The sequence below is a fragment of the Rhea pennata genome, chromosome 9 (assembly GCF_028389875.1).
Source record: "Rhea pennata isolate bPtePen1 chromosome 9, bPtePen1.pri, whole genome shotgun sequence".
NCBI lineage: Eukaryota > Metazoa > Chordata > Aves > Rheiformes > Rheidae > Rhea > Rhea pennata.
This window is the reverse complement of record NC_084671.1, coordinates 22517158-22530502: the sequence shown is the minus strand read 5'-3', so window position 1 is coordinate 22530502 and position 13345 is coordinate 22517158. Positions and strand designations below refer to the sequence as shown.

Genomic DNA, 13345 nt, shown 5'->3' with positions numbered 1-13345 from the left:
TTTAGAAGCACTTGAGAGTAGTTACTGGACTACTGAATTGTGGCAATTGTGTAACCTTGAATTTCCATAAAACGTTTTCTTTCGAAAAATGTAACTGCTCTGTTTTTCAGCCAACAGAATAATCAGATGAGCTGCACATCACCAAGTTTTTTTTTTATACACGCACACACACTTTTTTTTTAATAAATATATATATACTTTAAAGTGCTCTTGTTTTATTTGAATAGGAGAAGGATTGCTCACTTGCGTTAAGTAGTATTTGGGGCATTCCGAGTGATGAAATTTACAGTTGCAAAAAGAAATGCTCCAGGAGAGTTGTCTGAAACATGTAAAATATTAACCTCTGGAAATTTTATCATGCAGTGTCTCAAATTCAGGCACATCATTCATATTGTTTTACATAAAATGACTGACATATGGGGGTATGAGGCATCACAATCTAATGATCAATTCGGGAAACTTGGTGTGCTGCTTTTCCTTGAAAAGGAAGACTGCATAATACTGTTTGTGACTGCTGTTTGTTCAATAATGTTTTCAGTCTTCCAATTTATTTACTTTCAATTTTGGTTTCAGTTCATTTAACCTTCAGGAAACATTTGTGCTGTCTGCTGCTTAAAAAGGCAGGCTCTAGCAGCCCATTGCTGCATTTATTTCTTGCTGTTAAGCTGTGATGTCTGCAGTAATAAATGTATCCTTTTGAAATAGAAGTGATTAAGTTCTTGTAGAAATGTCTTCTGGAAGAAAACATTAGCTTTTGCTTTCAAAGGGCAGATATTGCTGCAGATAGCACTTAACCTGGCCAAGGACAAAGTGTTATGTTTAAACATCATTACTTTTCTGCTTGCCTCTGTGAAACAGCAAGGATATCTGCAATCAAGCACTTCATTTTCTTAATATCCCAAAACAAGTGTCTGCACAGAACAGAAAGTAGCATGATTGTGTTGCTTTATTTTGAAAAACACCCTTCCTTCCTATCAGTTTTTTCTGATTTACTCCTTTAAACTTTTAAATCTGAAAGGTACAAAAAAGGAAAAAAAGAATTAGGCAGGCATTGGTATGTACATACTAGACTTCTTTCTTTAGAGTAACTGACTGAGCTAGCTACATTTCAGAACTAAAACAAAATTTTAAATTTTGTTGCAGTAATGTCAGTTTGTCCAGCTCAGAAATTCATAAGAAGTTTCACACTGATACTCTGTTTTTAAAAGTGTGTTGTAACTGAGAGTATTGCTTTTCAAAGCTGATACGTACCAGTGAAACCATATGGATCCTCATTTTTCAAAACGGCTGGGGGAAAAAGCTCTAGATTAAAGGATGGAGCATGGAAAAGATTTTGGTTTCTTGCTCCTGTCAGGCAGAGACAACTTGAACCAAGTCCATCTTTTGTTGCATGTATGTGCAGAGAGCAACAGAACTCCTTCTAGCACCGTGGAGGTTCTGATGCGTTGAATGGTACCTTAGAATCATAGAATCAGTAAGGTTGGAAGGGACCTCTGGAGATCATCTAGTCCAACCCCCCTGCTCAAGCAGGGTCACCTAGAGCATGTTAGACAGGGTTGCATCCAGGCAGGCTTTGAATCAGAGAAGGAGACTCCGCAGCCTCTCTGGGCAACCTGTTCCAGTGCTCTGTCACTCTCACAGGGAAGAAATTCCCCCTCATGTTCAGGCAGAACTTCCTGTGCTTCAGTTTTTGCCTGTTGCCTCTTGTCCTGTCACGTGGGACAACTGAAAAGAGTTTGTCCCCACCCCCTTGACACCCTCCCTTCAGGTACTTGTACACATTGATAAGATCCCCCCTCAGTCTTCTCTTCCCCAGGCTGAAGAGGCCCAGCTCTCGCAGCCGCTCTTCCTAGGGCAGATGCTCCAGCCCTCTGATGATCTTTGTGGCCCTACCCTGGACTCTCTGCAGTAGATCCATGTCTCTCTTGTCCTGGGGAGTCCAGAACTGGACACAGTACTGGAGATGAGGCCTCACAGGGCTGAGTAGAGGGGCAGGATCACCTCCCTTCACCTGCTGGCAACAGTCTTCTCAATGCACCCCAGGATACCATTGGCCTTCTTGGCCACAAGGGCACGTTGCTGGCTCATGGTCAACCTGTCATCCAGCAGCACTCCCAGCACTCCTTCTTGGCAGAGCTGCTCTGCAGCAGGTCAGCCCCCAGCTTGTACTGGTGCCTAGGGTTATTTCTCCCTAGGTGCACCTTCTAAATGCCAGTGCAATAAATTAATAAAACTAGGTCGACTGGATCAAACCAGTGATAATAAATGATAGTTACTAATAGTAACTAATCAATCTGGTCATTGAGCATGCTATATTTTCTTAATTTGAAGATCTCCATGAAAATGGAGATCCCCAATAAGTATACCACGTATTGCATGCCTTACATACTGGTTTGTATTCACAGAAGTCCTTATAGACAAGGTAATTAGATGTACTAACAAATGTAAAAAAATAATAGCAAATACTAAGTATTCCAATTTTTGTTTCATAAATGCCTTGTTTTCAAATACTTTGTTTTAAGATGCTTGAGTTTATCAAATGTATTTTGTGTATATACCACAGGTATTTACAATCACTATTTTACACTTTTACTGATTTTAGTAACAAAATGTTTCTCTAAGCAATTACTGCAAAAATGTAATTTTGGCCTTTTGTGTTAATTAACACACATAATGATTCTGACAGTGATAGATATATTTGTGTTCATAGATGTATGTAGAAACAGCAGTAACATCGTTTTTTTTTCCATTAGTGGAATTTGGAATCAATGAGATTTAAAATAAGTATGTGATACAAAATTAGTCACCAGACAAAAATGCTATTTTTTTCCTCTTACATTCTCTCTTTCAGATTTGTGATAAAGAGTGGCATTACTATGTTGTCAATGTTGAGTTTCCCGTTGTTACCTTATACATGGATGGAACAACGTATGAACCTTACCTTGTGACCAATGATTGGCCTATTCACCCTTCACACATAGCCATGCAGCTAACAGTCGGTGCTTGTTGGCAAGGTAATATTCTGACAATAGATAAGCTAAAGACTTCGGAAATCCAATCCAAAGAGAATTCTGTTTGTTTCATTGTTTGCATGTTAGTAATTTAATTACTAATGGTATTAATGGTATTAATTAATTAAAAGGTTGATGATATAAAACTGGAAGTAAATTCAGGGTCTGAGCCTTAAGGAAATCAAGTCTGGGGGTAAAACTGATCGGATATTAGCAAGCTTTGTGCTTCCATCATCTAAAGAAATGTTGAATCCAGTTTACATATTAAATAAGAAAGATTATGTTCTTTATCTTTTGTCTTCACTATTTTAACTGCTTCCCTTGGTCTCCAACTTAAAGCAAGCTATATAAATACTGCTCTAGAAAACTCCTCTTGTGACTCCAGCTTTGTCTGTCTTTCAGTCTCTGCAGCAAATTTCTGTCACGACTTTCACTACCTGTGGCTTGATCCTGCTCTCTTCACATTAGATTTACATCACCAATAATTCCACTAATTTAGTTGATATAGTGTAGTATATACCCTAGTACAGAACAGATTTTAAAGTGAACCAGAATTCACATTCTCAACACCATACTTGTATGGGACTGTGCTTAAAAAAAAGCTTTTTCTGTTTTCAGCCCTTTATAAGTCTCTCTCCTTCTCATTCCTTTCTGTGGTCCTTAAACTATGTTTCATTTTCTGTTCTCTGCCTTGCACCTGAAGCTGTCATCCTTTTCTGCTCATTTGCCTTTGTAAAGTTCTCCTTGTTATTCTTCCATGTTAGTCTTCTATTTGTGCACTGTTTTGTTTTTACATAAGACAATAACAAAATGTGAAGTAAACAGGACCATTAGGAAAAAATGCTTTGTAGCAGATTACGTTTCTTCCCCACTATTTAATGCTGGCTCGCTTTCTGTCTTCTTGTTACCTTGTTTGTCACTTGGATCAGTCCTCATTTACGATATGTGGTCTACAAAATGTGAATATGTTAAGTGTGGTAGGGCTATTCAGTGTAAATAATATTAGTTACAAATCCAGCTGTTAGCTTATAAACTCTTTGGTGTAGAGATCCAATCTTTACTTTGATGGAAAAATGCAAAATAAGGCCATATTAGTCCTAAAACCAAGATTTGATGTTTCGGTATTGATCAGTCAGATGAATATTATGATAATTAACTAATCAGCATGACAAAAATCTTATACATTTGTACAGGTATACACTAGTCCTTGTCCAATTTGTGTTTTCATGTGCAGGCTTTCTATTGGAATTTTTCATTTAATGGTAGCTATCTAATAGAATAATTTTATTCTAAGGTGCTAAGACTCTAAGCAAGCTCCTTTTTAGATAAAAATACATAGTAAAATACATATCAGACTCTTCAGAAAACAGAACTTAAGTTTAACCAGTGGTTTACCGGGACAAATAGTTGATAGATAACAATTCAATTTAGGTGTTTTCTTTTAGTTTATTTTGCATGTCAGAGGGAACCCACTTGCCTTCTCCCCCAAGCTCATTTAATCATGATGCAGGTGCCAAGTTTTGAGAAGGGCAGAGTTAGTTAATTTTGTCTAGATCAGTTTCACCTGGAGAATAGGCACTGTATAAGCAAAGCTAAGCCAGGTTCTTTGCACTGCTAAATCCGTGGCTTTCATCTACCTCCAAGGCAGCAATATATAGCAATAAGGATGGTCGTGTTTCCTCGTCTTTGTCTATTGCAAATTGTTGATAAGAGAAAGAATTAAGGGAAACCTTCTGATATAGGTTCACAATAAATTCAGATCACAGACTATCATAGTATTTGTTTAGACTTTTAAACAAATAGAAAGTTGCAACTCATTTTCAGATATTTTTAGCTTTGCCTTGAACAGTTTGATAGCTTAAGAAATGATTAGCAAGCAAAGGTTCTTGGTTTTGGTGAAGCACTTGATTTAAACTACAAAAATTTTAACTATTGTTGCTGTCAGTATTTACTGCAAGATTATGTTACTGCTATTTTAACACAGTGAGAGTTGGACCTGGTCAGTAGTAGAAACACTTTTCATCTCATGGAAAGTTCAAGATTCAGCTAAAATACTGTGCTAAAGATTTTGTTAAAATAGCGTGAGTCAGGCCAAAAGATGAACTTAAAATGTTTACATGAAACAAGATTTCAGGGTACTGTTTTTGGTAAAGCTTATCTTTTGATAAGTTCAAAACATTTGATTACTTCAAATTATTTAAAATAAATAGAATGGAAAGTCACGTTGTTAATCGAAGTGCTGTTTACAAAACCAACATATTTTGTTCAAAATGTTAATTTTCAAAAGCCATATATTTCAAGAAAGGAAGAAGTATATTGAATAACTATTTTGACTGTAAATGATTTCAGGGAGCTGTTAACTGGCTCTGTTCAGGATAATCCACTTCTGTCAGTAAGAGTAACTCTAAAGCTTTGCATTTTCAAAGCATTAGCAAACGGCTTCACAACAGCCTGATTTATTCAGGTAACAACATGCTGCGATTCTGGTGCTTGTGGTGCAGTAAACCATTCACGGGAGTCCTTGTCAAGGCAGAAAATGGCTATAAGGAGTTTCTAGCTCTGCTTTGCACAGGTTATTTGATGATCTACTAGCCAAGCAATATCTTTTCCGGTGGTATAACCTGATTGTCAGAATCTTTCCCTTCCTTTTCATTAAAACACTGGCAGAATAGGAATGCAAGCTCTAACCTCTTCCCTCAAAGAGGGCAAGGTTTATTTTCTATCTTTACTAAACCTTTTTACAGTTTTGAGTCCACAGTGACCATTTACAGATTATTTGAAAAATAATCTTAAGTTCAGACAACAAAATGAACAATAAAAAGCAACAGTTTAGCAGTCCTTTTTCTTACCATTCCAGTTCTGATTTGCTTACAGCAGAAAGAAAAATTTATCGTAACTGTGTGGCAGCTTAAGAACTGGTAGAAAGGGAAGAGAGTGTATTTGGAGGGCACAGTGAAAAAGTCAAGGAGAACAAGAATTGTAATCTACTCTGTTAGCACCAGCAGGAAAATCTGCTACTGCTGTAAAGGCTTCAACATGTCACACATGACAGGTTTGAGTTCCGGTCTGGAAACTGGGAAATGTTTTGCTGTTTCTATAGGAGTCTGAGACTCCTCCAGGTTGTGAGACACACGGTGCTCTCAGCCCTGGTATTTTCATCAGCCTACCCTGGGACTTGGCCCTAAGTTATGTAGCTAGTGTCATGCATGCTCCTCCTTCCTGTCTTTCTCACAGTTACGTCATGCAGGGGTCTCAAGCACAGAAACAAAATTCTGTTCAGATGAATATTTCCTATTATTAATATTTCAATTCCAGAATAACTCTTTTCCACACTTAATAGTCTTAACAACAATTATGAAAGTTAGGTGAGTTTTTATTTCTACTTTCAACTGTTCAAGTGAAATAGTGAAACAATTAAAGTTTGGTGTTCTTCCCTTCTTGAATCTAACACAGAAACAAACTAAATATGCAATCTCTCAGGCTTACATGATAAATTTAAAATTTAGCGTAGGATGTGTCCAGTGTCCTATCTGCAGGACCAGTGTCCTATCTTTGATTTAGGCTGCCCTAAATTAGAGAGAAACAGTAATAAATGTATTACCCACATAACCCCACAATTACTTCCTTTTTTTTTTTTTTTTTTTTTTTTTTTTTTTTTTTTTTTGTTATGTCATGTCATCAGCAGTCCAGGTGTAATGGGCATGTCTCACCTATGTATTTACGCTTGTAATATCAGTTTAAAAAGCGTTCCTCATTTGTTTGTTCAGTCTATCATGCGGTATTTCTTAAAATAATTCAGAGTTGGCTGCTCTGAAAAGCAGCCTGAAGAGCAGAGAATGATCTAGGGGCAAGAAGGTACTGCAGACAGAGGAATTTAGAGTCACAGTGTGTAGGTGGCTGCCAGGAGCACAAGCAGAAAGTAAAAACTGCTGGAAAGAGCAGGCAGACAGGCTTTAAAGGTGATAAAAGAGAACCTTCCTAGTGTCCATTGAGGACTAGGTAAAGTTTACTGCAATCCAGCAAGTCACCAAGTTACCTGAAACGAAGCGTGGAGGCTGGTTTGTAGCTTTAGGGGCATAGTGGGCGTGAGGCAAGTTATATAAAAACCATTTTGAATTTTGTTCTGACATACGCACTTTAATTTTTTTTCCCTATTTGAAGGTAGGTTCTGGTTATCACTCCGGTATAATCTGCCATTTTTTATTTAAAAGACGTTGTCTTTTAAATAAATCGTTTGAGCCTCAAAACATCTGAGGTCTCATAAAAACGTTTACCAATTGTAAGAGCATAAACATCATACAACCAAATTTAACTTGATGCATATGAAATTGCTGGCCTTTCCAAATAGAGTCTTTATGCACTATAATGTGTGGTATCCAGAGGAAGATGATTTAAAAAAACATTTAGCAACAGTAACAATAATACAGCTTTATTACCCACTAATATATTAAAGGTATAGCAAGCTACCTTTTTTTCCTCCCTTTTAAAAGTAGTTAGAGTTGGATGGGTATTTGGGAGGCTTTGTTGCCATTTTATAACAGGAATTTTTTTCTACTGCTTGTGTTGCGTTACTGCACCAGGTCTTGTGGTTGATGAGTCCATCAGAGCAGCTAAACCCTTGACTACTGTGACCTCTGGGACAAATGGTTGGGAGCTGAAACTGTGGCACGGGTATTAGATGGAGTTGCTAGAGGCACTGCTTTTATTTCATCAATTGTGAATCTGGCCATCAGAATTTATTTTCCATAGCTGAGAAGCACTGTCCACATGAACCTCCTCTTCTCTAAAAATTAAACCCAGCACTTTGACCTTAGATAAGATTTTCTAGCTAAAGATCCTCAAGAGCTTTCCAAACAATAAAGAGATAATACAGTTCTACAGCAGTAAAATATAATTATCCTAATGTTAGGAGGATAAAGTGCAACACTGAGAGGGTAGGTCACCCTCTCTTGAGAAATGCGCATCAGGAAAAGAAAAGAATCAGCTTCCTGATTCCCATTTTTCACCTTTTTAACGAGTAAATCATTCTTATTCCCCCTTCTAGCTTTTGTAATCCTATTTCTTTCTCCTAAGAAATACAAACAAATAAGGTTAGCTTATCCTGGAGCCCTTTCCAGCAGCTTACGCTAGTAAGTTCTCCTTTGAGTGAGATCATTATTTTTCATTCAGTTTATCTGAGGCCAGTGGACCTTCTTACAGAGTGAGAAATTTCTCCCATTAAAGCAAGATTTATAGGTTCCTACTCTGATCCTTATACTGCTAATCTTTCTGTGGCAAAGATAGCCAGAAATAGGGAACAAGTTACCTGTTTTGATAGTCTAATCATCTGATATACCACAGGATGCAAACAGACTTCCTCCAGCTTTCTCTGAAAAGGTCCTGAGTTCCACCTCCACCCTCCTCCAGAATGGTTTCTTCATGCATCATTCCCCAAATCCTGTCAAGATAGTAGTGACACAAGTTAATTACTGTCACAAGGTTATACTGTGGCTTACCATGACTATAAGTCATTATTTCCAGTAGTGTCCTGGAGCTTTACTATGCAATTAACTTCGGCCATCCATGTTGTACAGGGGAGGCTCTTTAGGAGAAGCCTGTCAGCAAGCAGACTGTGTTACCATGAATACAGTAAAAAGCTACTGTAATTTCTAAGTAATTTCTGTTTCCTATTCCATTTTTCTTTTGTGTTCTGTCATTTTGCTCTCTCCCTGATCTAGACTGGGGACCAAATTGCTACAGTCTTTCCACAGAATAACCTTATCTTCTAGGCACTCTCTGACGTATCAGTCACTGAGTCACAGAACTTACCATTCAAAGAGATTATGTTGAGAGTTGTGTAGCTGGAGAGGATCAGATCACTGAGCGCCAAATATACGGGGTACAACAGCAGCCTCTACCAGTCAACCTTGGATTTCCCCCAGAAATTAGAACTTTCAGCAAATACAAAGCCCCTGTACTTTGCATTTCTGACCTGTGCATCCTAACACCCTGTGGATGATGTCTTGGGGCTTGATGCAGGCTGCACCAACCTGAGGCCTCAGTGGAGTAAGCCAAGCAAACAAATTAATGGAAGACACCTAGGCAGATTTCAACAGAATGTGACCCTGATTGGCTGCATACTGATGCTTCTAATAGTGCATCGGTATTCTCTATCGACCCTTTTCTCATCAAAACCAAGATGCAGTAGAATTCAATGCACTTCACAAATCTTTACTGGAATTTTAGCAATAGCAGAAATATAAATGTGTAGGAAGGTTAGTTTATGAAGGTGTTTTCTTGGAGAGCTGAATTCATATTCATATCTGTCACTAATTCAGTGTCGATACGTATCCCTTATTTAATTATATTTCTGTACTGGGGAATATGCAACAGCACAGGGATGTTTTTGGGGGAACAGAATTGTAGTGTCAAAATTTCATGTGTGGAATTAACATAGCTTGGACTGTAATCTGCTCTGAGAAACACAGAATTGTGGCTTTTTTCCTTGATTGTCAGCATTTTGCCCAGGCGCCCTAGGAATAACAATAATATACTAGTTTAATCATGAGGGATTATAGAACGTTTTTCTTACCTTGAGAAAAATTATCTTAAATGGCGTAAGTTATACCAAACTTTCGATCTGTGGAACTATTGCACAGAGATAGATCAGCATAGGCCCACTTAAGAGCAGGTAGCCTAAGTGTTCTCAGTACTTACCTATTTTAGATAATGCTTCAAAGCCCGAAGCTTGTGAGGTTACCAGGTTAAGATGACTACCAAGGGCAGGGGAGACTGAAATACTGCCATGCTTACTGAGCAAGTTTCTTGGCTTAATGATACAAGAAGTACTAACTGTCTTGTGTGGGGAAGCTCTGGCAATATAAAAACTCTAACTGGGACTCCTCCTGAAGTCTGTGTTAGGTTTCTCCTGTTTAGCAGCCAACTGACTTGCCAGGGAATTAAATCCAGTTCCCTAAACTGGCTTAATAAGAGGAGCGGAGAAATTATGTGAGTTTCAGAACTGGAAAGTCTTGCAGCAAGTCCCAAATTCACCTGAGTATTTTTGTACAGACCCAGTATAAATTGATCATTCCTTAATTATCTAGTTCAGTATAATGAGAGTCTATAATGTCTCAGAAGAATTGCATCTCAGTTGAAAATTCTCTTAATTCATCATTTCTTTTGAAAATCTCGTACTTAGGCTGCCTTGATAATTACTTTATATTCATGATTAGGCTAAAGCAGAAAGGGCTAAAAGAAGATCTGCAAGATCAATAAAGTCAGCTATTTTGACAAAAACACATGACTGTGCATTGGAGATTGGTAAGTTAATGCAAATAGCCCGTTATATCTCTGACATCAAAATGCTACAATTGTAAAATTCAACAATAATCAACTTCTGATACACTTCAACCCAAAATGAACTTAAAAAGAAATGCTCCATGAAAATAGTCATCTGCCCCAGTCATGAATGTACTGTAACCTGATAAAGACCTTGAGAATCTTCAGTTTCCCCTTGACTCCCCGGTATGGTGCATAACAGAACCTCCTGTTGGAGGTTCACTAAGTGTTTGCTTGATGACAGTCCTTAGTCTCCCCTCATTGTGACTCATCTGTCATATTTCAGATGTTAAGGACAATGTAAAGTGTGTTCTGGAAGCGTCTGTTTTTCTCTACATGTATAAGGCAGTCATCTGATTTACTTGCCCATCAGTAGGACAGGCGTCTGCAACCTACTAATTTAAAATTAATTAGATTTAACTTTACGTATGCTCTGTTGTGTTTGAAATTTCAAACATCGATTGTAACTGCTTGTGACTGTCTAGGTATATGCCAAGTACTGTTGTAATTTTAAAGTCTTGCTATCATTGGGAGCTTGATCACTCCCCACGGAGGGCTGTTGTGCAGATGCAGCATACGGCCATTTCTGGTGTTTTCTTCTTCCTCTGATGTGTAATTCCTGTTCCAGTGTGATCTGGTGCTGGGCTTGGAGCAAGCACAGGTACCGTCTTTGAACAGCACAGCAGGGAAATAAGACTCAGAGGTAGTCAGAGAGTTGAAAAGTGGCACCCACTGTCCCTAGTGTGGGAGCTGCCCCTGCCTAAGCCTACTGCTAGACTGAAACTAGGATATTAGAGGCCCCAGATAATTGTAGCAGCCCTCACTTTACTTTGGCAGCCCCTTTGAACCTCACACTTAGTTTATGAATCAACTATCTCTTAATCTGAACCATACTAAATGGCCTATTATATGAATTAAATGGCCATTATAATGTGAGGATCTTAGCAGGCCTGGGCAAGACATTTCCTCTTCTGTATGTTTTGGTGCTAGTATGTGTCATGTCCATTCTCCTCCACCAGTGTTTATGAAAAAAAATAACTCAGGAAGATTTTACCAAGGTGACCCTGGGTAAAGTTCTGGTGGGATGGACCTCATCGTCTCTAGTGGATGAGCTGGCCTACTTGTTCTCCATTGATAGAGTTCAAGGCAGAAAAAAAACAGAACGAGCAGAGAACAAGAAGAGTCCCAGAGCAGAAAACTTATTTCAGCAACTCAAGCGTGTGATAAAAGCCACTTTGACAATGACTAAACAGTGAGCAGTATTATAGTGAAAAATTATGTACATTGACAGTTCCTCTGGCTGTCTCCCACAGTCTGTTGACACCATCTCCCCATTATGAGGATTGAGTTAATGCCAAAAAGCCAACATCCATCTGTCTGTATTTGCCAGACTTTGGGAGTGGAAGTAAGTGCTGTGTCAACTGAAAAAGCTATGCACAATTTTATCATCAGGGTCTGAATAACAGTGTGACCTCTGTTGCTTCACAAATGTAATGGAGACTACAACGTTTACATTTAAGAAAGGGAAGAAACAATAGCTGAGATCTGTAAGGCAGAGTTTGTAATGAGAATGAGTAATGGTAATGTCATTCTGTTGGGTTATTTCACTCTTCTATTTGTTGCTGATTTATTAACCTACCCCCCGCGACTGACAACAGGAAAGGTTTTTTCTGTTGCTCCCATGAGTTAGCCAAGCCTTAACTGTGCCCTAAGAACTAGTATTCACAGGCACAAATCTAGATCAGCATATGAAAAAATACAGACATAGAGCTAAGTGAAAAACACAACATATAAATCTGTTGCAGAATGGATTTTCTTACTCACGAAGGTATTTATTCTACTGTAAGATCTTTGTGGAGTTGAGTGGCATCTGACTAAGCTTAAAGGTGCAAGATGATCCTGACAGCAAAAAATCCCATGAAACTGGCTGAAGCAATGTAGGTTAAAATGGATGATCCAGGTTCTCTGGATAGAAACTAGCAGATCTTAAATTACCAAACATTTTATTTTTCATTGTGCCACTGGAAAATAGAAAAAAAATAGGACACTTGGATTACCTCAAAATTACCATCACTGGAGCTCCACTTTGTTCTCAGAATTGTTGGTGTGGAGACCTGTATAGTATACTTGGATCTTCTGCATTACATCAGAAATATTGTTGCTTAGGCTGTTTGGTGTCAGAACCACTAGTAGGTTCCAAGTATCTCGGAGCAGTAAGATCTGTGGGAGTAGCCCCTGCCTTTTTGTTAGGTTGTTTCTCAGCATGTAGTAATTTCCATTATGAGCCACGTTCGGACAACAGAACTGCCTATTCCCAAACAGACTGCCCAAACAGACAATTCCTGCTGCGCAGTGGGTCTGAGACAGATATCAGCCATGTGTGGAACTGCAAGAGCATAAAACGCGTGATAGTTAGTGTCAGAGGATCTCTAGTTGAAAAGATCAGTACTTAGAAGAATTTGGGTAACATCCTGTAAAAAACACTGTTATTACCAGCTTTAGTTATAATTGTGTCTTGTCGTTTTACATTCTGCAGAATTACCACTTTCATGATAGTTTAAATATTCTTAAACTCACGTGATCTTGGAAGCTAAAAATTTTAGGCAGGACAGTACTTGGAGAGAAACTCACTGGACATCCTGGGCTGAATTTGTTCGTACTAAGAAGCTGAGACTAAATACTTGAAGGATATTAGACTGTGGAAACAGAAGGAAAGACAGCAATTCAAACATACTACCCCAGCAGAACCGGGGGTATATAAAACACTGATAAGAGAGAAGCATAAAAGAGCAATTGCTGAGGACTTTCAACTTATTCTGACAATGTTTTTCTTCTTGTATTTTCTGAGAATGAAGACTGTAACCCCTTTAATCAAAACTGGAATACAGGATCATACTTGGTTGGCTTTCGGCTATCCCTCAGTTTTGCTTCACCTTTAGTGAGAATTTTGTATCCTGCTTCCCAATTTTATTGCATCAGATTTAGTCCATTTGCAATCTAATACATACTGACTA

General features: G+C 38.3%; 1 protein-coding gene across 1 annotated transcript in view; it reads left to right on the top strand.

The window, feature by feature from the left end:
- CLSTN2 (calsyntenin 2) overlaps positions 1-13345 on the top strand; it is a 215708-nt gene that overhangs the window by 183359 nt on the left and 19004 nt on the right. Inside the window, exon 10 of the mRNA XM_062583070.1 lies at positions 2852-3014. Coding sequence (XP_062439054.1) covers positions 2852-3014 — 163 coding nt within the window. The remainder of the gene's footprint in view (positions 1-2851; positions 3015-13345) is intronic.